This window comes from Mya arenaria, chromosome 10, assembly GCF_026914265.1.
Source record: "Mya arenaria isolate MELC-2E11 chromosome 10, ASM2691426v1".
NCBI lineage: Eukaryota > Metazoa > Mollusca > Bivalvia > Myida > Myidae > Mya > Mya arenaria.
The window spans coordinates 63653903-63681692 of NC_069131.1; the positions used below are offsets into that span (position 1 = coordinate 63653903).

Genomic DNA, 27790 nt, shown 5'->3' on the forward strand with positions numbered 1-27790 from the left:
ACACGGGTCCTATATGCCCCCTGTCCATAATGGCAACACACAGCACTGCTGTTTTCTCTGTCCGTAATGGCAACTCATGGGTCCAATGTGTCATCTGTCCAAAATGGCAACACACGGCGCAAGTGTTTCCTCTGTCCATATTGTTCAATTGCTTAACAATATTATTGGTTTGATGGACTGGTCTGACCCTCGGTGGCGAAAACTCTCAGCTCCCTCTCACATATCCCTTCCCTTGCCCACACCGGCTGAATGGTCATAAAACTAGCTGAACTATACAAACAACTGTTTAAAAGTAGTAGAATACGAGGGACGATACCATTTCAATAAACACGATAACTAAACCCTGATGCATATTGCAGACACATCATACTGGATGTACTGTGATAATTATTGTGTGTTTATTGTTATTAATGGTTATCATTCGAATCCCCCTTATGTACGCGTCATTTGTAATTGGAAATACATATTTGAACATGAATAAGTCTGAATACTTGAAGACTAGTTTACCCCCTCATTTATTTTTTTCGCTAACCGTTCCAAGTCGGTAACCCCAACTCTTATTAATATTTTAATGCACGCATGTGTCGTCTGTATAAATGGAGGTTCTGAAGTGTAAAAAACACCATTTTCTTTAAAGAAAACCATATCTTCATTGTTATAATAAGCATAACTGAAAAAACTTGATTTTTTTTAATCTCTATTTTTGGTTGTCAATGGCCAGCAAAGAATAACCATCGTATTTGTTTAATTTGTATGTCATAATAAAACGCATATGACCATTTAATCGTCGATTTTCTAAGACAAAAACAACGATACAATGAATAACACATGTGAATACAACGGCGTAAATGATAAAAATAGTCAAGTTATAATAATCAGGTCTTAAAAAATAGCATTATGACTTTTTATTATATGACTGTAAATTGTACAAGTTTATGCTTATTTTAAAGTACCTTTGTAACAAATTCGTACTTGTTTGTCATATTGAGTTTGTTTTTATATTAAATAAAATTAAGATACATAATATTCGTGAGATAATACCATTTATATGCTACAAAGTATCATTTAACTTACTTTCTAAAGGTTTAGGTGAGGAATCTTAAAATTAAATTATAGTCAAATCAACACATTTCAATTTCGATAGCTTCGGTTTCTTCTACCATTTTAGCAAGGTCTTTTGTAGTATGATTATATAACATGCTTTCATGCACCGTACCCGGTAACTTTGCGTTTCTTCACCATCTTAAAAGCAGGAAAAACGAGCGCGCTGTCTTGTATACTCTTTAACACGAGGGTTTGTTGTAGTAATTGTTTAGTACCATATTCTGAAGCTTACCATACAATAACTAGCGTGTATTGAAATATCGTTGTAATTTGTCAGCTACCTGTTGCATTATAAGGAGCTCGGCTTACACTACTTATTGCACGGGTTAAAGCTCTGCCTCCGATTCTAATTGCACGGTAAAACCTCTTCCTACGCTACTTATTGCACGGTAAATCCTATGCCGTCGCTAATTTTATCACTGTTAAGAATTCTGCATAATCTACTCATTGCACTTATAGCATAATAAAAGCTCTGCCCATTCTAGTTAATACACGGTCAGGGCTCTGCCTACGCTACTTATTGCACAGTATATAGCTTTGCTTACGCTACTCATAGCACGGTTAATAGCTCTGCTTACGCTATCCGTTGAACGGTAAATACATATTCTTACGCTACTTATTGCTCAGTAAATAGCTCTGTTTGCGCAACTTATTTCACGGAAAATATCTCTCTGCTTATTTTACTTAGTGCACGGTAAATAGCTCTGCTGTTACTAATTGCACAGCAAATAGCTTTGTTTACGCTACTTATTGCACAGTAAATAGCTCTGCTTACGCTACTTATTGCATAGTTAATAGCTCTGCCTACGCTACTTATAACATGGTAAATAGCTCTGCTTTCGCTACTCATTGTACGGTAAGAGTTCTGACTTCGATACGTATTACACGGTAAAGAGCCATGTCTTCAAAAATATAAACTTCCTTGTGGGACACGTATCGTAAATACAGCAATAGTATTGATAAACTTATTTGACAATATACAATTAAAGATCATATTCATTTATAATGATACAAAAATTCACTTACTGCTTAATTTAATTTGTGGTTCATTCTGTACCAATGAAGGTCCAAACACTGGGTGTCGCAGTAATTGAACACCTGCGGTTGGAGGTAGTTTGGCCTTTACCAATGAAGGCCAAGAAAAAAGGTGCGTTTAAATTTGTTTGCAATAGTTAAAATATTTCAGTCTGATGATGGTTTATCTTGCACCAATGTAGGCCCAGCAACTTACAAGCAAATTATACTGGTTCTATCACTGCAGTTATTCCTTATGGAATATAATTGTTCAAATCACAATTTAATTAATTTTATAGTGGCGTTTCTGCCTAAATGTTGTTGTTGTTGTTTTTTTAAAATACTGAAATCACTTTCTTCACATTTTTTGAATTGACATGAACAATTATGTTTTAAAGAATGATATTATACAGAACACATATATGTATAATATCATTCTAAATATTACATTATACATAAAAAGTCTAAAAATGGAAAAAATAATCACCTTATTAACAATTAAAAGAAGCCTTTATGCCGAAGTGTCGATAAAATATTATGATTAGTACTGCGTTTGATCCGGGAGGTTGTATTCGACTCGATTGGATTTCTGCAGATTCGGATCAATATCTACAAAATTCCAAGAGAGTCGAATAGGACGTTCCGTATCATTACGAAGTTCTAACAACGCTTTAAGTATATGCATCATTAGATAAATCACGTTCAAGACTCTTGGTTTCATCACGAATGTCATTATAATGACTCACTATTTTTACGCCGTCATTTAAAAATCGCACAATGATACACTTCTGACGTGACGTCAGCAGAATGAAACGGACTCCCGTATTTTTCGATATGTATTGCGTGTGGATTTATGATTGGTATACAATAAAGAGATTGCTCTATTTTACTGCACGAACAATAAAAATGCAAAAGTTAATTCTTGAAAAGGTCAATGTATATTGAGTAATTTCTCAAAGATTTTTTAACCAATCGTCAACGTGTATTTGCAGATAAGGGTATTTAGTACCCTATATACGTCTATATCCACGTACATATATTGTCTTGCTTCCTCTTTTATTATTTCCTATTACAGGTTGAACACGTTAACGCGACATTTCCCATTACAGGTTGAACGCGTTTACACGACATTTCCCATTACAGGTTGAACACGTTAACACGACATTTCCCATAACAGGTTGAACGCGTTTACACGACATTTCCCATTACCGGTTGAACGCGTTTACACGACATTTCCCATTACAGGTTGAACGCGTTTACACGACATTTCCCATTACAGGTTGAACACGTTAACACGACATTTCCCTTTACAGGTTGAACGCGTTTATACGACATTTCCCATTACAGGTTGAACGCGTTAACACGACATTTCCCATTACAGGTTGAACGCGTTTACACGAAATTTCCCATTACAGGTTGAACGCGTTTATACGACATTTCCCATTACAGGTTGAACGCGTTTATACGACATTTCCCATTACAGGTTGAACGCGTTTACACGACATTTCCCATTACAGGTTGAACGCGTTTACACGAAATTTCCCATTACAGGTTGAACGCGTTTATACGACATTTTCCATTACAGGTTGAACGCGTTTACACGACATTTCCCATTACAGGTTGAACGTGTATACACGATGGGGGGTTTTCGTTGACGATATGTTTAAAATGCAATCATCTTTCCCCGCTTGGCTGAAAATACCACTTGGCAGGAAGTTAACATCCATGTTGTATGCTGTCGGAAATAGTCGCCATTCCAACGAAGAAGTGCACGCGATGATGGTCAACGATTTAAAGCAGTTTTCGGCAATTCTAGGTACTTATTGGTCACTTATTTCAGTCTATTATGATTATGATTTTATAATTATGATTCTTACTATTTGAAACACGCTAGAATATTGGAATTATTTTTATACAATACTGATTAATTTATTCATTATGTCAAAAGGTTACTAAGTAGCTCGATAAGCGTCAATAACATCCATGAAGACAAGTATCAATAGTGTCAATATTAAAATTAGTTGTTCAATGCAATTTCAGTTGATATTGTGTAAAACGTTTGCACAATGGGTTAAAATTTTGAAACTTTGTACTTTGCATAAAATATGTTTAAGATTGAAAAAATTCAGGACCCACTCTTAATTTATCCAACATGACTTCCAAAAATCAAGATGGCCGCCATTACTGTAATTATGTTAATATATAGTTATGGTGCTTCATGCGACCTTTATATATGCCTTGAAATAGTGATACTTAATGAGTATTATGATGTTAAAAGAAAACAGTTTGAAAACTTCATACCGATAATCATCGAAATAAGATTTGTGTTTCCTTGGCAACTCAGATATCCTTGGAAATGATTAATATAACGATGTTAAGGGCAAATAACACTATATTTTCACAAGATGATGCTTTATACGACCGACGAAATGTTCCATTTAATGTGTTGCAGTATTGCAGTCGTGTTATGTAACCTATGTATGATAAGGACCAAGAAGTTCAAGATGGCGTTTAAGATAATCGCAGTAAACATTGATTGAGTATATTCTATCTCTAAATATCGCAAATATTTTAATAGATAGGACTGTTAATTTCAATGTGCATTGCTCTTATTCCCAATGTACCTTAAATTTGCTGCGTTGACTACCTCCAGCCTCACGGCCATTTAAGTGTCAAGGAACGAAAATGCCATAAATTTAATATTTCCTGAATATATTGTTTTAGTTTTTGATACTAACGCACGTTGAATGTATCGAATTTGGGATGACATAAATTAAATATTTGTTTTTAAATCAGCGTACTTTTTCTTAAATTGTTAACATAATTTTAGTAAACTACTAGTGTGTTGTGGTTATTTGTAAGGACCCTCTCAGGATATATGCAGTATGTCTACCAAATTGAATATGGCCACCATATGGCATATACTTTTTGTTTTAATTACAGGGCTGCACATTGGCTTGGCTGGCTTTAAATGGGCTTTATGGTTGCCAAATGCGTAGTGTTTGTCCATGAAAGACCTTATGTACAAGCCAAATGGGCTAATTTGGCTCTGAATGGGCTAAATAGCCTAAATGTGGTCTTATAGGCAATGCAAATGCTTAATGACAGCTGTACATGAGCTTGTATATTTTTGAATGGACTTTATTGATGCAAAAATGTAAACAACGTAGCACTGAGTACGCTAATAGGAGCTGCACAAAGGTATGTTTGGCATTGAATAGGGCTAAAATGATTTTGATTTTTTAGTCTTAATCAGAGGTGCATGCAAATTTCTTTTAAAAAGGCGCTATGGTTGCTATTGGTCTATTTGACACTGAATATGCTTAATAAGAGCTGCGCATGTGTTTGCTTTGCTCTGGAAGGTTGTTTATTGTCTTTGCTAAGATTTTATGGTTTTATTTCGCATTAATAAGACTTAATAAGAACTGCATATGGGTTTGTTGGGCTCTGAAGGGGCTTCATGGTTGTCAACTTGTGTTATTTGGCTCTGATAATGCTTAACAAAGGTTTCGCAAGTGTTTCTGTTGCTCTGAATGGGGTTTATGGTTGTCAAAATGTGGCGCTTTTAGAACTAGGTATACATTGTTAGAAATGCACATATTACTAGTAAGCCCTGTATGTGCTTGTGGGGGGGGGGCAGAGTAGGCTAAATTAGAGTTATTATTTTAAATGTGATCTATTTGATACTGAGTATGCATAATTAGGACATGGGCTTGTTTTCGGCCCATTTAGGCTGATGATTGCTTTTGGCACTGCAAAGGACCCTGAAGAAGTAAAGAGTTTGTTTCGCTATGAATCTGGTCTATTTTGCACTGTGGAGTTACACATTGCTTTGTTATATACGATAAAGTACTGCACTGAACTTAGTATAGACCCTCTATGTTTGTTAATATATCAAAAAGCTTGACTGTGATGACTAAAGGAATTATCAGACACTGAAAGGGTTTGTGTAGATGCCTTCTGTGGTTAATAATGCCGATTGAAATGTTGCTATGGTGTTTGCTTGACACATGATGGACTAAATCATATTTGCATTTGCGTTTATGAGATGTGGAAGAGGGTGAAAAGATCAGGAAATTCGCCATATGAAAACAAAACATTTTCACTGATTTTGTTTATAAGTCTGAGATGAAAGAGAATTTTTGTTGCTGTTTGAATCGTTTCATATTGTTTTCTAAAACTGAGACTTAAAATGATATTATCAAATATATGTTATAAATGTTTACAAAACAAATAAAGAAAAATAAACGAACTTCATGAAGAAAACAGAATTTGTGTCCATTACATTGGGTCCAACATTTTTTTTAGGTGGAAAATGGCTGCCATGGCAGCAAAAAAGTGTATTCTATAAAATAATATTTGACTTTTATAATGTTTCTTTATGAGACTTAAATAATAAAGAAAAATCAATATCAATAATGTATCTACTTAGGTAATACGTACGACAATTCATTTATTTATGACAATTTCACTTCAATACCATGAAGGGTGATGGCGGCAGTATTGGAGTTTAGCACCGTTTTGGACAAATTAAGGTGGATCCTGAAACATGCATATGTGACATCAGGCAACGTTTCATAGTTCTAACCCAAAATGCACAACTTGGTACAGTTTTGTCAAGATATGACTGCACTATATTGATTCAATACAATTTGAAGTATTTTTGAATTGCAAAAGAAACAAAAACAACTTACAATCTTACATATTATCGCTTGTTGTATATCTCGTTTAGAGTGTATTATGCTTCTAAGGCGACCAAAAAATACGTTATGGGAGACCGGATAGGTGATGTTGACTGCGCGGCGTTCGGTATCTTGTCCCAGGTCCGCTGGTGCACGCCGTCAGCCGTTTCGGGAGCTGCTATGTTACAAGGTGAGATAACTACTTCCGATAGGACGTCATACGGCACAATAAACATTTATGCTTATTTTCGTGCATTCGGGATTTATTTTTATGTTTTAACACACGTAATTTGTATAAATTACCTGTTCTCAAAACGTTATACCAAAAACCATTTGTTGCAAATCCATCTGTTCAAAAATATGTTTAAGGTGCTGAATTAAAGAATATCACAGACTACATGGACAGAATAAAGAACGACTTTTGGCCAGACTGGGAAGAAATAACAAGTCAGGCGGCACAGAAAGCTTTATGATGATGGAATTATACAAATTATTCAAAAGTTTGAGGACAAGCAACGGAAAAAAATACCATCGATGTCGTTGATTTGCAGAAATTCAATAGGGCACCTTATTGAGTCGAATTCGTAAAGCATCTTGGGGAACATTACTTTGCAAACTTTGCAAAAGCAAAACAAAGATGTCTAAATCATAAATGAATATGTGACTGAACAAATTATACATTTCTCCATAATGTTAAAACTCGGCACCATTGCGACTTCTGTCTGTGCTAAAAAACGGCGCGAGTTTGCCCACTGTCCATAATGGCAACGCACGGGTCCAGTGTGCCCTCTGTGCATTATGCTTAAACACGGCGCGAGTTTGCCCACTGTCCATAATGACAACACACGGGTCCTATATTCCCCCTGTCCATAATGGCAACACACAGCACTGCTGTTTTCTCTGTCCGTAATGGCAACTCATGGGTCCAATGTGCCATCTGTCACAAATGGCAACACACGGCGCAAGTGTTTCCTCTGTCCATATTGTTCAATTGCTCAACAATATTATGGGTTTGATGGACTGGTCTGACCCTCAGTGGCGAAAACTCTCAGCTCCCTTTTACATATCCCTTCCCTTGCCCACAACGGCTGAATGGTCATAAAACTAGCTGAACTATACAAACAACTGTTTAAAAGTAGTAGAATACAAGGGACGATACCATTTCAATAAACACGATAACTAAACCCTGATGCATATTGCAGACACGACATACTGGATATACTGTGATAATTACTGTGTGTTTATTGTTATTAATGGTTATCATTCGAATCCCCCTTATGTACGCGTCATTTGTAATTGGAAATACATATTTGGACATGAATAAGTCTGAATACTTGAAGACTAGTTTACCCCCTCATTTATTATTTTCGCTAACCGTTCCAAGTCGGTAACCCCAACTCTTATTAATATTTTAATGCACGCATGTGTCGTCTGTATAAATGGAGATTTTGAAGTGTAAAAACACCATTTTCTTTAAAGAAAACAATATCTTCATTGTTATAATAAGCATAACAGAAAATGCTTGAATTTTTTTAATCTCTATTTTTGGTTGTCAATGGCCAGCAAAGAATAACCATCGTATTTGTTTAATTTGTATGTCATAAAAAAACTCATATGACCATTTAATCGTCGATTTTCTAAGACAAAAACAACGATACAATGAATAACACATGTGAATACAAAGGCGTAAATGATAAAAATAGTCAAGTTATAATAATCAGGTCTTAAAAATAGCATTATGGCTCTTTATTATATGACTGTAAATTGTACAAGTTTATGCTTATTTTAAAGTACTTTTGTTACAAATTCGTACTTGTTTGTCATATTGAGTTTGTTTTTATATTAAATAAAATTAAGATACATAATATCCGTGAGATAATGCCATTTATATGCTACAAAGTATCATTTAACTTACTTTCTAATGGTTTAGGTGAGTAATCTTAAAATTAAATTAAAGTCAAATTAACACATTTCAATTTCGATAGCTTTGTTTTCTTCTACCATTTTAGCAAGGTCTTTTGTAGTATGATTAAATAACATGCTTTCATGCAGCGTACCCGGTAACTTTACGTTTCTTCACCATCTTAAAAGCAGGAAAAACGTGCGGGATGTATTGTATACTCCTTAACCTCCTTAACACGAGGGTTTGTTGTAGTAATTGTTAAGTACCATATTCTGAAGCTTACCATACAATAACTAGCGTGTATTGAAATATCGTTGTAATTTGTCAGCTACATGTTGCATTATAAGGAGCTCGGCTTACATTACTTATTGATCGAACCTAAATTATGGATGTCTCAAGAAGAGGTTAATAAGTTTCAACCTTTGACGCTGATTTCTGATCAAGTAAAGCCGTATCCAATGTTTATGATAGACTGGATCAGCAACGGCAAAATAGAATTTAGCATGTAAGATCACTGCTTACCGCAGATTGATTTAACAAAGGACTACAACATAAGTTGTCGACCGCATCAGCAATATAATTTGACTATCAACAACGTTACAAGGATAAATTATGGCGATATATGGTACTATCGCGGAGATCGTCACCAAAGCAAAGATGTAGACATTCAGGTCAAAAGTTTGTGGGTTAATCGGTTTCACCACTATCCGTAAAATAGTTTGCATAGTTGTTGAGCTCTATAAACCTTTGAGGACATTGCCTGAAGGTTAAAAAAAAGGTGAAAATAACATTGTTCTTAAATTTCTTTCGTGTGTTTTATGTTAACTTAGAAAGCATTTGTTCAAAACAAAATTGTCCCGAGAAATATACAATAACAGAAAGAGGGATAACTGCATATGCACGTTTATTCTTTGTTAAATAAAACACATGCATGTATATATGAAGTCATCATAACCCGTCTTTTGAAATTATTTTGAATCGTACAAAACCCAATACAATATATCGGCGCTCCAACTCTGTTACAAGTTGAATTATGAGTTTTCATGACAATATGTCCGAAATAAATAAACATATAAATAAAGTAGTAAAGTAGTATTAAACAGCATTTAACTTTTCTCATTTCAGTTCCCATTTCCAACATCAGTCTATTTACCGAAAAGCTGTATCTGAAAATGAAAGTACATTAGTTCAATGTGTATATCACGGAGGGATCCCGGCTGGAAAAATCACGTGGTTTTATGACAAAGGCACACCGGATGACGTCAGTGATGATGTCATTCTAACTGAGACGAAAAATGAAACAATCACACAAACGGATAACACAGTAACAACACAGAGTTACGTGACCATCAAAGCAATCACAAAGCTTATTGAAACTTTATTATACTGCAAGGCCACCAATGATAATGTCAACTGGCTTGTCAGTAATGGCGCAAACATTGCTGTTTTATGTATGTACGATTTTAAAATAGTTTCTCGCATTTACTAAATTGTAAACGCCTGCACTTAAAATAGTTATTATCTACATAGATTTGTAATCGATACATACTGTACCAAATGCAGTTCTGAACGAGTATTACGTTAATTTTTTTGTTATGCTGCTTATGCAAATAGGAACCAACCATGTTACGTACACCTTCACTTTATTCTCTAATGTCATTATGCTGCTTCAGAATTGCTAACGAAATTGTTTTTGTTTTGTTTCATTTTTCAGTATCATTATCTTCTGTCGACATAACGCACCCACGTACACAGTTTGTAACTGCTTACGAAGAAAAAAGCGTGGACTTTGAATGTGTTACGTCACCTGGATACCCTGCGTCATTCATCACATGGTTTAACGTTCAGAGAGCCATACGAGCCTATGCAGATGGCGGGAGATTCTTAAGCATGTAATATGAAGTCATTTTTTAACTGTTTAATTGTGTTGCAAACATATGGTTGTTCAGCTTTACTATGATTTACCAAACTCTGAATCTTTCTCAGTTTCAGTTGTTGTTGTTTTTTAAACAAAACTATGCCCATATGAGTATAATTTGTAATAATAATGTTCAAAGTGGCTTAAACAAACAGAATCATGAGTAATACCAATTGAATATGTTTTGAAAACTGATAGATGGAAACAGATATGCATCAACTTAATTCATTAAAATGTACACACATGGATATAAACATCATTGAAATAATCTTCTGTTTAAATATAAAAAATTGGGAATAATTTACGCATTGCACACCATTTTCTTACAAAAATAGACAGTTTTAAATGAATATCTAGAAAACATGTTTAACATCATTTATTAAAATGAATAGTATACATACAAAGTGTAAATGGGAAATGTATTTGTTTCAATCAACACATGGAAAAAAAATGATTGGACTTCAGATACGTGTTTTTGAATGTTGTTGACATTTATTCTATTCACTTTTTTCATCATGTATCAATATAAGTGTATTATTAACGACACAAATGATATGCATAAATCGGTAGATTCTTCTTGTTATTCTTGTTATTCAATTTGGTTGTTATGTTCTATATAACTTTTGGCAATATTTTTTTCTAAAGTAAGTAGTTTTTGTAATTACATCAATGCATTCATTATTATCGTGGATACATTTAAAAATATCTGAAATAAACAGCTCTTACGTTGTAATTAAATAAATAATAAAAATGATATTTGAACAGTTTACGTACTAACACATACCGTTGATTTTTATTTATTCAAATTTGTCATGCTTCCGTCCGTTTTTGCACTGAATAACCATCAGAAAAGTAAACTGAAGGGATCCAAGCATGTTAACATACCACCCTAAGAAGACGATACTACACCTCTAAAACCCACTTAGGGAGACGTCTCACGCATAAACGTATATATCACGTTTAACATCAAGGCCTGTATGTCATGGTCACAAACAAAATTATAGTTTCCTACAGTGATATTTACCACTAATCATTTTCGCCCTGTGACTGTGGCCAAGGTCAATATACATTGACACTTAAATATGATATTACTTGACATTAATGTTCAATACATGAACACAATTCGTCACGTTCCAAATTTCACATTAGAAAAAGTAATTGTCATGTAAACTTCTGGGTGAAAAGGTTTTTAAGTTCTGGCTAGAAAATTATCTGTTTGAATTTTGATCGTTTCGAGTGCAAATCATTGTTATAGAATCACGCGGTACAGAATATCTCCCGGAAATGTTTATATTTACAATTATTGACCAGTTTCGTTTATTAAACTAATACAAAGTAAGCCTTCACTTACGCTCTGCATCCTGTTTCAAGGTCCAGGATGTTCGGTACCTGTTTTTTTATTTATAAATAACTATATAAACGTTGTTTGGCTAGTTTAACTGACTTGCATTTACCGGCACAATTATGTTTTCCAAACTCGTTTACTGAAACTTGAACATATGATGTGGAGGGCGTTCGCAATTTGTGCATAAAACGCTTGGTTTAACACTACAACGCATACATATATTTATAAGCAATTAGTTGAAAATGTTCGTAAGTCACAAAAACGCTGAAGAGGTTGAACGACGATGAAGTTTCATCAAGAAATCAGCAATTTAGATGGAGCAATGATGTACGAAACTAAACATTATTTTGTCCCTAAACCAGATTACGAGAGATACGAGCCTAACCATGCAATTTATTAACATAGTAATTATTTGTACATTCCTTTATTATTACTCTGGACGATAATACCAGCATTGTTCCAGCATCTATTGATCCTGGCTAGTAGTATACAAATGGCCCAATTCTTTGTAAAGAAAGATGGAAAGTAACTAAACGGAATTCTTTTCTTCCGAGACTTATTTTTTTTTCTACCTTATTGGTGTTAGCCAGGTCAAGCGATGAATAAAAAATATGATGCAAAATGAAAAATGCAATTGACTAGGATCAATGGAAACTCAAATTGGTCAGATCAACAATGTCAAATGTTTTCGTTCAATATCCTTTTCAAAAGGACCGATGTCATGTTACACAGCACTTTCTGATTCCAAAATAATAAAAGAATGTCGTTAACAACGGCGATTGGACGGGTCACAACAGTGAAAGGATTGTATTCGCCAGCTACAAAAGTAGTAACAATGGCGATTGAAGTGATAACAACAGCATACTTTAGTAATGAACAAATGTAGAAAACATGCCAAAACTTCAGAGTCAACAAGTCAGACATGCTGATTTTGGGACTTATTGAAATAAACAACGTATATTCTTCTTTGAAAAGGTCTTATTAGAAGTGCTAGATGTCGCAAATGATGTGTCATTACAGAAATTTGCAAGATGTTCAATGAAAATATTAATGTTTTAAAGTCTTTATTTAAAAACGTGAAAAGAACTTAATGTACACTGCAACATTTTACCTATTAACGAACGGCCTTGAAAAAAATCGGTGATAACCATCTCAGGCTGAATTATTGATAAAGACAAGAGGGACTAAATTGATGATATGAAATGGAAATGGGAAATTTTCTTTTAACAGGGACACACATATTGAAAGACATCACATCAGAGAGCGGACCAGACACTTGATAAATTCTGGTCTTACATGGAACACAACAAACAGCTCAAAACACTGTAAAATTGCGTGTGCTTTATACGAATACTTACAAATGTACATTCCCGTTGGCGGATAGGGGAAATAGGTTTGGGGGTTGAACTACCTGTACTACTTAATAGTACCAATCTAATTCTTCTTCATTTGTTTTCCGGTGTATATTAAAATGACTGTGAGTACTGCAGGGGTGGTTGTCAAGCTTCAAATGTTTCCATGGTATTACAGTCGATTTCTGAGCGTATAAAATGGCAAAGGTATGATATGGTGGTCATATTATGTCGATAAAAACGGGGTTTTACAGTCTAGATCATAACTGGGGATTAAAACATATATCGCTAAAATCTCAACGATTTGAACTGGACATGCTGGAGTCTATAGGGGCAGAAGGGTTCTAACAAAAAAGGACACGGTACAGCACCCTTCCACTAGTTAGCAAATCGCATAGTAATTATTGTAGGGATGTATGGTCTATGAATAAATACCTGATTTAAACGTATCGGATAATTTCTTCCTTGCTCAGTGTGTGGATAATTTTCTGGATAGAAATAGTTGCAAAAAAGTGTTATATCAGTGAAAATGGATACTATAGTGAATGACATTAGTAAACAATATGGCTGACCTCCAATTGTTTTCATACGAGAAACAAGTTTGTTTGGTGAAAGAATGCCTACAAAACAAGAATGACTAAAACATGAGGAGTTATTTGAAGCGCTGGCTGATGTAATTGTCTGCACCCACATAACATGGCTACAGAGAGTTCGAGGTATGTGGCGAATATACGTCGAAAATGTCGACGATAAAGTTTCATTGCTAACTGAAGGGGTAACATTAAGGGGGAAAATGATAAAGTTGCTAAATACCAATCCCAATCGCTTAGATGGTAAGCAGACAGTTAGAATAAGAGTAAAAGATATATCACTTTCCGTTGACGATGGCGTTATTCTAAGATCTCTAGTTGCAGAGAATATATAATTTATCACTATCATTCGGGAGAAACTTCGTGTCAAGGATAAACTAACGAATTGTGAGAATGGTGATAGGCTGTGCATTGCGAAATCCAGCTCGCTCTCAGACACCCTACCAAAGTTTATGGCTTTTGGACATTTTACGGGTCGTGTATTTCACCCCGGCCATATTCTGAGAATAAAGAACGTAAATGTAGAAAATGTCTAGAAACTGGGCACAAAACGATTGACTATGAAAATGACTGGCGATGCCTTGATTGTCATCAAATTGGTCACAAAAAGGGCGAATGCGATAAGAATTTAACCCTTCGAGCACCCCTCAATCAGACATAGAAGTCACTCCGATTCAGGACAGTATCCAACAAGCGGAACACAGTGAACCGTCAAGTCCACGGGCAAAAAAGAAAAAGCGGAAAAAGTCGATTAAAGGTCAAAAGCCGATCGACGCTTTTGTAGTTATCGGAACAGATAGTAAAGACACACCAAACAAAGGGGAAAAGCCCATTGCATCGGAACGGTCACCGCCGACTCCTGCAGAAGAGTTAAACGATGAGTCAAAGAAATCTAGACTAAAGGATTGTGATACTCGTTTATAACTTTCCAAAACACGATTACATTGGACTTAGTTTAATGGACCTAGATTTTGCTTTACGACATTATTTGTTTTATATGCATTTCGTTATGATCTATTTGAAAGATACTTACTCAAACACAACAAAGAGATGCTGTGTTTTTACAACATACATGTTTATAATGTGATTTATATTGTCTAAATGGGAATTATTATTGCACTAGAAAATGTATTGCACTTTGTGATATATAATGTATTACACTACTATAAGTATATGTGTGTATGTGTAGGTATTTATGGACGGTCGTTATATGTTGGATTATGCGAGTATGGAACTATTCCAAAGCGAAGTTGGAAGCTCTCCAGCTGAAGTATTTTTAGAGGTGTTAAGCGATCCTTGTGCTAATATTTCGGACAGATTTGAGCTATCCAGCTTATCATTTTTTCGCGTTTGACTATTTAAGATGTGTAAGGCTTACGCCAGGGGTTTATCAATTACATCGCCATCAATTCGAATGCAAGACCTTTTTCAGCGCTTAACAGATTTAAGTATGACTCGTGGAGAATGGACGATTATGTAATGTCATTTTTTAAGATTACGTCGGAAACATCATAATGGAAAGTCAGCAATTTCTATAAAACGGACTAGTATTCCAAATAAAAATACAAAAACAAAATATGATTATAAACCTTAACGAAATCGGAGTATAGTTGTCTGTCAGTAAGTAAGGGTTACACCGAGATACATGTTTGACGGTACAATTATATACAATGCACATTCATTAACCAAGTTATTAAGCTAAATCATCTAAGGTAAGCGACTCTATCACGCGTAAAGTGAAATCAAAGTATGCAGTTGCCTCTCCTGTTATAGCGCGCGTAACGTATGACAATATCCACACACCCTCTAGGGTTGAGGTCGAGGTTAAGAACTCGAGTAGGGGTTTACTCGACTAACTCTCACGTGTACCATGGTGAAAATGTGCTTCAATATTTATGCAAAGGGCTACAGAAACAATCTCAGTAGCAAAACAATTAAACACATACCCGGTTTAGTGGCAGTGGACAAACGCCAAAGACATAGAACACAAAATCACAAACAAGAAACAAAGAAGAAAAGCACAAAACTCCACAAACAGCACAGTGCATACATATACTTTGTATAAAAAATAGGTATGTTTATCAAGAATTTTTAGGTACCGCCTTGGAACGGTCAGTAAAATGTAATTTTACTGGGTGTTTAAACCAGTTTATGTGCACAAACTTCACTCTTATCCCAACAATTCTTAATAAAGATAAAACTCAAAAGGTAAATCTTATCAAAGTATGCATTAATTGGAGGAAACTTATCAATAAAACAAATACAAATAAACGTATAGTAGACCCCAAGTACTTCTATGATAAGAGATTCCAACTCTATCTGCAGACGGAGGGATACAATTCAGAGCATCTCAATACAACTTCTTTTATCTCCTCGGTATTGCGCCCCCAAAATCGGCTTCGTTTCTTCTCGGTATTCCGCCCCCAAATGGGTTTTTCCCCTCGGTATTCCGCCCCATCAAAATGACACTACTGACGAGGCTGGCACAACTGTGGTAGGTAAACAGTTGCTTTTAACGTTCATTTGATACAGATTATATTGAAGTTCGATAAAATAATCACTGCCAATTTTCATAAAAAAGTACAATTTTATTAATTTGAAAACGTGTCTTTAACGAGAGAGTGATCCGCTATTAGATCTGATTCGCTAAGGGTAAATTTACTTTACACATTCGCGCTAAAGCACAGTGTGAACTGTCAATACATCGCGTTGTTAGTACCGTAAGTTTTTATTTCATAACTGAAGTGGCTATTATATACCATTGTTAGATATTTTGTTAGTATAAACAATCTTGATATGATAGTTTGCGAATAAAAGTTAAGCAATAGTGCATCAACTATGTCTTATTTGTGGTGTATATGTACTCATTGAGTAAAATAACATGCATCTGCCATCAGCTTGTTTGTTAAACGAGTTCACTTTCTATCATTTATAAGGAACGATTAAACTGTTCGTTCTAGATTGCTCATAATTGTGTTATGTCCCTTTCATTCGATGTGGTATGATGAAAACACGAAGATTATGTAGCTACTATTAATTGTTTAAATGAGAGTCATTTGTACAGCTAATTTGTAGTTTATTTGTTAGTCAAGTCACCATTAAAGTGGGGTTTTTTTTGTATACACATGAAAATTCATAGTTTTCGTTTAGAAATTCTTTAAAATGGGTTCTTGAAAAAACAACTGTTTAACAACGCTTATTGGAATGTGAGCATAGTAAATTCCCGCTTTCTTCCTAGTTGATCAATGATTATGTGTTTGAATCATCGGTTCGGACTAGGTCTCAAAATCAGACAATATATTTTAGTAAATATGGGCAAAAACACATATACCCTTACAGTTACATAATACTTACATAACTTTTGTGTAACAGATCGAACATTTTTAAGCCCTGGAAACGAGTTCCAAACTAAGTAGAAGTGCTTATCTTAATCTTCACTGAACACATTTCAAAATTGGGCACCTAGCACATTGATATATTTGAAAATAATAACCACCATCAAAATAATTATTAATTCATGTAAAAATTATACATTTGCAACGTATTGTTTCATGACCATATTGTTAATCACTCGAGTAGGCCAACCTTATAATGATAAACCCCTAAATAAAATGAATCGATGCAAAAAAAACACACACACAAAAAAACACAAACAATAAAAACATTGATTGCAAATGAATGCTTTTCAAAGCATGGAACAAATAAAAGCTGAACATCTTCAAACATATGAAAAGTTTGAAAAGTTGGTCCTACATAAACTGCATGTCATTTTAGTTGAGGTGATTTTCTATATTGAAAATATATTGGGATATGAAAAGAGATCAATTTGAATCATTGTTATGTCTATATGGGTTTTTCTTAGAAACGTAGTAGTTACAATAATTCAGCTATAATAAATGTATCAATGTAATGAGAAATGGAAAATAATATTCAAATTATGGTCATTAACGTATCATCTGTCGTGATTGGTATTATTCAAAAAGGTGACGGTAAACTAATGGGATGGTGGGTGTTTAAACATTCGAAAAACAGCTTGTTTTTCTGATATCATTTTTATATGTAAAAACGGAATAATTTTAAGTAGCAGCTTAGTTATTTCTGATATTATCCTTTAAATATATCGTATTTATACTTACTTTGTAAGTTCAGTATTGCCTCCCTAGATCAATAGTTACACTGACAGTTATGGTCAGCTTGATTACTATGGTCACTCTGACTCCTATGGTCATTCGGACATCTCTTGTCATCTTCACTCCAATCTACGAACGGTCACTTTGGTTCCTATGGTCTGCCTTATTCCTGTGGTCGCCTGTACTCCTATGGTTGCCTGGACTCGTATGGTTATCCTGAGTTCAACGGTCACCCTAACTACTATGGTCTGTCTCACTCCTATGGTCACCCTGACACTTATGGTCACATTTACTCCTATTGTCACCCGGAATCCTATCGTCACCCTTGGCTAAAACATTTCCCTGACTCCAATGGTCACCTGGACTCCTATCGTGACTCTGGCTCAAGTGATTACCCTGACTCAAAGGGTTCTCCATACTCCTATGCTCACACTGACCACTATAATAAATATGTCTCTAATGGTGACCATGACTCCTATGGTCACTCTAATTACTATGGTCATACTGACTACTTTGGTCACGTTGACTACTATGCTCACCCTGACTATTATGGTAACATTGACTCCTATAGTCACCCTGTCTACTATGCTCACACTGACTACTATGGTCACCTTGATTCCTATGGTCACCCTGACTACTATGCTCACCCTGACTGCTATGGTCACATTGACTCCTATGGGCACCCTGACTACTATGCTCACCCTGACTGCTATGGTCACATTGACTCCTATGGTCACCCTGACTACTATGCTCACCCTGACTGCTATGGTCACATTGACTCCTATGGTCACCCTGACTACTATGCTCACCCTGACTGCTATGGTCACATTGACTCCTATGGGCACCCTGACTACTATGGTCACACCTACTACTTTGGTCACACCTGCTTCTATGGTCACCGTGACTACTAGTGTAACCATGACTACTATGGTCACCTTGACTACTATGGTCACCTTGACTCCTATGCTCACCTTGACTCCTATAGTCACCCTGACTACTATGGTCACCTTGACTCCAATGGGCACCCTGACAAATGTGGGCACACCTACTACTATGGTCACACCTTATACTATGGTCACCCTAACTACTATGGTCACCCTGACTACTTTGGTCATCCTGACTACTATGCTCACCTTGACTCGTATAGCCACCCTGACTACTATGGTCAACCTGACTAATATGGTCACACCTACTACTATGGTCACCCTGACTACTTAGGTCACCCTGACTACTATGGTCATCCTGACTACTATGGTCACATCTACTACTATGGTCACACCTACTAGTACTACTTTGGTCATACCTACTACTGATTCTAATGGTCAGACTGACTTCTATGATCAAACTCTCTCAAATGTTGACCCTGACTTCTATGGCCACCTTAATTAATATGGTCACCCTGACTCCTATGGTAACCCGAGCTACTATGGTCACTCTTACTACTATGGTCACTCTGACTCCAATAGTCACTCTAACCCCTATGGTCACCCTGACCCCTATTGTCACTCTGACTCCTTTGGTCACCCTAACACCTATGGTCACCCGGAATCGTATGGTCCCCCTGACTCCTATGGTCACCCGGACTCCTATGGTCACTCTTACTACTATGGTCACTCTGACTCCTATGGGAATTCTAACTACTACAGTCACCCTGACCCCTAAGGTCACTCCAACTCCTTTAGTCACCATGACTTCTATGATCACTCAGACACCTATGGTCACTCTAACTTCTAAGTTCACATTTGGCTTTAATGGAAACCCTGATTCCTATGGTCACTCTTACTACTATGGTCACTCTAACAACAATGGTCTACGGTCAACCAGATGACTATGGTCACCCTGACTACTATGATCACACGTACTACTATGGTCGCCCAGAACTCTACGGTCAACCTGACTACTATGGTCACCCTAACTACTATGATCACACGTACTACAATGGTCGCCCAGAACTCTACGGCCAACCTGACTACTATGGTCAACCTGACTACTATGAACACCCTGACTAATATGGTCACCATGACTTCTATGATCACACGTACTACTATGTTCGCCCTGACCATTAAAAAGTGACCGTAAAATAATGGGATGGTGGGTGTTTAAAAATTGGTAAATCAGCTTGTTTTTCTGATATTCTCATTTTTATATATCAAAATGGAATAATTTCAGGTAGCAGCTTGTTATTTTTGATATTATCATTTTTATATATAGAAATGGAATAATTTCAGATAACATATGGATGAAATGGAATAATTTCAGGTAAAAAAGAATTTTTCATGTGTTTGCAAATTTTTAAGAAAATCTTAAAAACACGATCATAATGCCTCTTTGAAATCAAATGGTACTCATTTTATAACAAACTAGAAATTTCGATCAGTGAGGTTTTCGATCTTTCACAAGGGTTTATTAAAAGTCTCGAGTAAATTGCCAGTTTATGTTAACACATACACACTTTAAATTGATTGATTATGTGTCATTTTACTTGACCTCCCTTAGTTGTAAGTTTTTCATTAAAACGTTAGAATTGTCAGTAATCAATGTAGCACTTATTCGGAATTCCCGTAATAGATAAAGGCTGAACATAACCCACGGTAAGACAATGCTCAAAACCCTTTAAATAACAATATTTTCAAACAGAAGGAATAGAACAAAGCTGGAATTATTAAAAAAAAAACACAACATTTACTACCGCTAAAATGCAGGGGACAATAAAAGGGGGTTGATTTATGGTCGACTCAACCTTGCTACCCATACAATGCAGTTGAGGACACATGTGGTGGGGTTTGGGGATAATATGGTAGGCTTATCATTATTAACGTTGCTACCCACAGAACGCAGGTAACGTCAAAAGGGGGTTAATCAGTGTCAGAATTACGAAGGAGACAACAATAAGGGTTCAATATTGTCGGTTTATTCTTCCTATCCTTAAGTTGACAAGGGATTGACAAGGGGTTATGATGGTCGGCTCCTCGCACTATGCAAGAGACGACAAAATGCGGCTTAATTAAGGTCGGCTGAGTTTTGCTACCCGCAAAGGGACGACACAAAGAGTTAAATATGGTGGTCTCATACTTGCTATCCGTAGTATACAGAAATTGACGAAGGGGGGAATAAATTAAAGTCGCCTCCTCCTAGTATGCAGGGAACGACAAAAGGGGTGTGATAATTTATGTCGGCTAATTCTTGCCACTCGTAACATGTAGGGGACGACAAAGGAAGTTTAATTATGATCGGCTTGTACTTGCTACCTGCAGTATGTAGGGGACGACTTAAGGCTTCATTCTTGCTATCCTAAGTAGGCAGAAAATGAAAAGGGGTGATTATGTTCGGCTCTCCGTAGTATAAAGGGGTTGGGAAAGTGGGAATAGGGTTAGTTATGGACGGCTCTCCGTAGCATGAAGGGTGAGCAGAGGGGGAAGGGGTAGTAATGTTCGTCTATCCTTAGTCTCAAGGGATTGGTAAAAGGGGAAAGGGTTAGTTATGGACGGCTCCACGTAGTATGCAGGGGACGACACAATCAGGTAAATTATGTTTGGCTCATTATGCAGGGTACAACAAAAGGGGCTTCATATGGTATGTTCTTTCATGCTACCTGCAGTATGCAGGGCAAAACAAGGGTGGGGATGATTATGGTCGGATCATATCTGTTAGCCTTGTATGCAGGGGACGACAAAAGATGGGGGGATAATATTGGTAAGTTCAGTATTGCCTCCCTAGATCAATAGTTACACTGACAGTTATGGTCAGCTTGATTACTATGGTCACTCTGACTCCTATGGTCATTCGGACATCTCTTGTCATCTGCACTCCAATCTACGAACGGTCACTTTGGTTCCTATGGTCTGCCTTATTCCTGTGGTCGCCTGTACTCCTATGGTTGCCAGGACTCGTATGGTTATCCTGAGTTCAACGGTCACCCTAACTACTATGGTCTGTCTCACTCCTACGGTCGCCTTGACTCCTATGGTTGCCCGAATTCCAATGGTCACCCTGACTCTTAGGGTCACACTTACTCCTATTGTCACCCGGAATCCTATCGTCACCCTGGCTAAAAACATTTCCCTGACTCCAATGGTCACCTGGACTCCTATCGTGACTCTGGCTCAAGTGATTACCCTGACTCAAATGGTCCTCCATACTCCTATGCTCACACTGACCACAATAATAAATATGTCTCTAATGGTGACCATGACTCCTATGGTCACTCTGATTACTATGGTCATACTGACTACTTTGGTCACCTTGACTCCCATGGTCACCCTGACATCTTTGGTCACCTTGACTCCTATGGTCACCCTGACTACTATGCTCACACTGACTACTATGGTCACCTTGACTCGTATGGTCACCCTGCCTACTATGCTCACCCTGACTATTATGGTAACATTGACTCCTATAGTCACCCTGTCTATTATGGTCACCTTGACTTCTATGGTCACCCTGACCACTATGCTCACCCTGACTGCTATGGTCACATTGACTCCTATGGGCACCCTGACTACTATGCTCTCCCTGACTGCTATGGTCACATTGACTCCTATGTTCACCCTGACTACTATGCTCACCCTGATTGCTATGGTCACATTGACTCCTATGGTCACCCTGACTACTATGCTCACCCTGACTGCTATGGTCACATTGACTCCTATGGGCACCCTGACTACTATGGTCACACCTACTACTTTGGTTACACCTGCTTCTATGGTCACCGTGACTACGATAGTAACCATGACTACTATGGCCACCTTGACTACTATGGTCACCTTGACTCCTATTCTCACCTTGACTCCTTTAGTCACCCTGACTACTATGGTCACCTTGACTCCAATGGGCACCCTGACTAATGTGGGCACACCTACTACTATGGTCACACCTTATTCTATGGTCACCCTGACTACTTTGGTCACCCTGACTACTTTGGTCATCCTAACTACTATGCTCACCTTGACTCGTATAGCCACCCTGACTACTATGGTCAGCCTGACTAATATGGTCACACCTACTACTATGGTCACCCTGACTACTTAGGTCACCCTGACTACTATGGTCATCCTGACTACTATGGTCACATCTACTACTATGGTCACACCTACTAGTACTACTATGGTCATACCTACTACTTTGGTCACATTGAATATTATGGTCACCCTGAATACTGTGGTCACACATACCACAATGGTCACACCTACTACTTTGGTCACACCTGCTTCTATGGCCATCGTGACTACAATAGTTATTCTGACTATTGTCACCCTGATTCTAATGGTCAGACTGACTTCTATGATCAAACTCTCTCAAATGTTGACCCTGACTTCTATGGCCACCTTAATTAATATGGTCACCCTGACTCCTATGGTAACCCGAGCTACTATGGTCACTCTTACTACTATGGTCACTCTGACTCCAATAGTCACTCTAACCCCTATGGTCACCCTGACCCCTATTGTCACTCTGACTCCTTTGGTCACCCTAACACCTATGGTCACCCGGAATCGTATGGTCCCCCTGACTCCTATGGTCACCACGACTCCTATGGTCACTCTTACTACTATGGTCACTCTGACTCCTATGGTCACTCTAACGACTACGATCACCCTGACCCCTAAGGTCACTCCAACTCCTTTAGTCACCATGACTTCTATGATCACTCAGACACCTATGGTCACTCTAACTTCTAAGGTCACATTTGGCTTTAATGGAAACCCTGATTCCTATGGTCACTCTTACTACTATGGTCACTCTAACTACAATGGTCTACGGTCAACCAGATTACTATGGTCACCCTGACTACTATGATCACACGTACTACTATGGTCGCCCAGAACTCAACGGCCAACCTGACTACTATGGTCACCCTGACTACTATGATCACACGTACTACAATGGTCGCCCAGAACTCTACGGCCAACCTGACTACTATGGTCAACCTGACTACTATGAACACCCTGACTAATATGGTCACCATGACTTCTATGATCACACGTACTACTATGTTCGCCCTGACCATTAAAAAAGTGACCGTAAAATAAAGAGATGGTGGGTGTTTAAAAATTGGTAAATCAGCTTGTTTTTCTGATATTCTCATTTTTATATATCAAAATGGAATAATTTCAGGTAGCAGCTTGTTATTTTTGATATTATCATTTTTATAGTTAGAAATGGAATAATTTCATATAACATATGGATCGAAATGGAATAATTTCAGGTAAAAAAGAATTTTTCATGTGTTTGCAAATTTTTAAGAAAATCTTAAAAACACGATCATAATGCCTCTTTGAAATCAAATGGTACTCATTTTTTATAACAAACTAGAAATTTCGCTCAGTGAGGTTTTCTATCCTTCACAAGGGTTTATTAAAAGTCTCGAGTAAATTGCCAGTTTATGTTAACACATACAAACTTTAAATGGATGGATAATTTGCCATTTTACTTTACCTCCCTTAGTTATAAGTATTTCATTGATACGTTAGAATTGTCAGTATTCGATGTAGCACATATTGGAGTTCCCGTGATAGATAAATGTTGAACACAACCAACGGTCAGACAATGCTCAAAACCCTATAAATAAAACAATATTTTCAAACAGAAGGAATTGAACAAAGCTGGAATTATTAAAAAACAACAACATTTACTAACGCTTCAATGCAGGGGACAACAAAAGGGGGTTGATTTATGGTCGGCTCAATCTTGCTAACCATAGAATGCAGTTGAGGACACATGTGGTGGGGTTGGGGGATAATATGGTAGGCTCATCATTATCAACGTTGCTACCCGCAGAACGCAGGTAACTTCAAAAGGGGGTTAATCAGTGTCAGAAGTATGAAGGAGACAACAATAAGGGTTCAATATTGTCGGTTTATACTTGCTATCCTTAAATTGACAAGGGATTGACAAGGGGTTATGATGGTCGGCTCCTCGCACTATGCAAGAGACGATAAAATGCGGCTTAATTAAGGTCGGCTCAGTTTTGCTACCCGCAAAGGGAGTATAAAGAAATTGACGAAGGGAGGAATAAATTATAGTCGCCTCCTCCTAGTATGCAGGGAACGACAAAAGGGGGGATAATTTATGTAGGCTAATTCTTGCCACCCTTGACATGTAGGGGACGACAAAGGAAGTTTAATTATGATCGGCCGGTACTTGCTACCTGCAGTAGGTAGGGGACGACTTAAGGCTTCATTCTTGCTATCCTAAGTAGGCAGAAAATGAAAAGGGGGGATTATGTTCGGCTCTCCGTAGTATAAAGGGGTTGGGAAAGTGGGAATAGGGTCAGTTATGGACGGCTCTCCGTAGTATGAAGGGTTAGCAGAGGGGAAAGTTGTAGTTATGTTCGGCTTTCCTTAGTTTCAAGGGATTGGCAAAAGGGGAATAGGGTTAGTTATGGACGGTTCCCCGTAATATGCAGGGGACGACACAAGCAGGAACAATTATGTTTGGCTCATTGCGCAGGGGAGAACAAAATGGTCTTTATATGGTGTGTTCTTTTTTGTTACCCGTAGTATGCAGTGGACGACACATAAGATTAAATAGATAGCCTGATTCATGCTACCTGCAGTATGCAGGGCAAAACAAGGGTGGGGATGATTATGGTCGGATCATTTCTGTTAGCCGTTGTATGCAGGGGACGACAAAAGATGGGGGGATAATATTTGTAAGTTCAGTATTGCCTCCCTAGATCAATAGCTACACTGACAGTTTTGGTCAGCTTGATTACTATGGTCACTCTGACTCCTATGGTCATTCGGACATCTCTTGTCATCTGCACTCCAATCTACGAACGGTCACTTTGGTTCCTATGGTCTGCCTTATTCCTGTGGTCGCCTGTACTCCTATGGTTGCCTGGACTCGTATGGTTATCCTGAGTTCAACGGTCACCCTAACTACTATGGTCTGTCTCACTCCTACGGTCGCCTTGATTCCTATGGTTGCCCGAACTCCAATGGTCACCCTGACTCTTATGGTCACACTTACTCCTATTGTCACCCGGAATCATATCGTCACCCTGGCTAAAAACATTTCCCTGACTCCAATGGTCACCTGGACTCCTATCGTGACTCTGGCTCAAGTGATTACCCTGACTCAAATGGTCCTCCATACTCCTATGCTCACACTGACCACTATAATAAATATGTCTCTAATGGTGACCATGACTCCTATGGTCACTCTGATTACTATGGTCATACTGACTACTTTGGTCACCTTGACTCCTATGGTCACCCTGACTACTATGCTCACACTGACTACTATGGTCACCTTGACTCGTATGGTCACCCTGACTACTATGCTCACCCTGACTATTATGGTAACATTGACTCCTATAGTCACCCTGACTACTATGCTCACCCTGACTACTATGGTCACCTTGACTCCTATGGTCACCCTGACTACTATGCTCACCCTGACTGCTATGGTCACATTGACTCCTATGGGCACCCTGACTACTATGCTCACCCTGACTGCTATGGTCACATATTGACTTATGGTCACCCTGACTACTATGCTCACCCTGACTGCTATGGTCACATGACTCCTATGGTCACCCTGACTACTATGCTCACCCTGACTGCTATGGTCACATTGGCTCCTATGGGTACCCTGACTACTGTGGTCACACCTACTACTTTGGTCGCACCTGCTTCTATGTTCACCTTGACTACTATAGTAACCATGACTACTATGGTCACCTTGACTACTATGATCACCTTGACTCCTATGGTCACCTTGACTCCTATAGTCACCCCGACTACTATGGTCACCTTGACTCCAATGGGCACCCTGACTAATGTGGGCACACCTACTACTATGGTCACACCTTATACTATGGTCACCCTGACTACTTTTGTCACCCTGACTACTTTGGTCATCCTGAATACTATGCTCACCTTGACTCGTATAGCCACCCTGACAACTATGGTCAACCTGACTAATATGGTCACACCTACTACTATGGTCACATTGACTACTTAGGTCACCCTGACTACTATGGTCATCCTGACTACTATGGTCACATCTACTACTATGGTCACACCTACTAGTACTACTATGGTCATACCTACTCCTTTGGTCACATTGAATCTTATGGTCACCCTGAATACTGTGGTCACAAATACCACAATGGTCACATCTACTACTTTGGTCACACCTGCTTCTATGGCCACCGTGAATACAATAGTTATTCTGACTATTGTCACCCTGATTCTAATGGTCAGACTGACTTCTATGATCAAACTCTCTCAAATGTTGACCCTGACCTCTATGGCCACCTTAATTAATATGGTCACCCTGACTCCTATGGTAACCCGAGCTACTATGGTCACTCTTACTACTATGGTCACTCTGACTCTAATAGTCACTCTAACCCGCTTTAGTCACCCTGACCCCTATTGTCACTCTGACTCCTTTGGTCAACCTAACACCTAAGGTTACCCGGAATCGTATGGTCCCCCTGACTCCTATGGTCACCCGGACTCCTATGGTCACTCTTACTACTATGGTCACTCTGACTCCTATGGTCACTCTAACTACTACGGTCACCTGACCCCTAAGGTCACTCCAACTCCTTTAGTCACCATGACTTCTATGATCACTCAGACACCTATGGTCACTCTAACTTCTAAGGTCACATTTGGCTGGAAACCCTGATTCCTATGGTCACTCTAACTACAATGGTCTACGGTCAACCAGATTACTATGGTCACCCTGACTACTATGATCACACGTACTACTATGGTCGCCCAAAACTCTACGGCCAA

The 27790-nt window shown here is 37.8% G+C and overlaps 1 protein-coding gene and 1 long non-coding RNA gene across 2 annotated transcripts; both read left to right on the forward strand.

Moving 5' to 3' along the window:
* Positions 1–1543: 1543 nt before the first annotated feature.
* LOC128206728 (uncharacterized) lies at positions 1544–8208 on the forward strand. The gene is made up of 4 exons (XR_008256561.1): positions 1544–2251; positions 3738–3934; positions 6851–6990; positions 7170–8208. It is a non-coding gene; the product is annotated as an uncharacterized LOC128206728 (long non-coding RNA).
* Positions 8209–19843: 11635 nt separating this feature from the next.
* Positions 19844–22882, forward strand: LOC128204903 (repetin-like). Its single transcript, XM_052906306.1, has 2 exons — positions 19844–19968; positions 22147–22882. The coding sequence occupies exons 1-2, from the start codon at positions 19844–19846 to the stop codon at positions 22880–22882; spliced, it is 861 nt and encodes a 286-aa protein (XP_052762266.1).
* Positions 22883–27790: the final 4908 nt, after the last annotated feature.

Bases quoted from the DNA above. Each gene is read 5' to 3' on its own strand.
- LOC128204903 (XM_052906306.1), top strand. From the start codon at position 19,844: ATGGTCTACGGTCAACCAGATGACTATGGTCACCCTGACTACTATGAT. The intron at 19,969-22,146 runs GTACTACAATGG...CTCTGGCTCAAG, and splicing joins CCTAACTACTATGATCACAC to TGATTACCCTGACTCAAATG.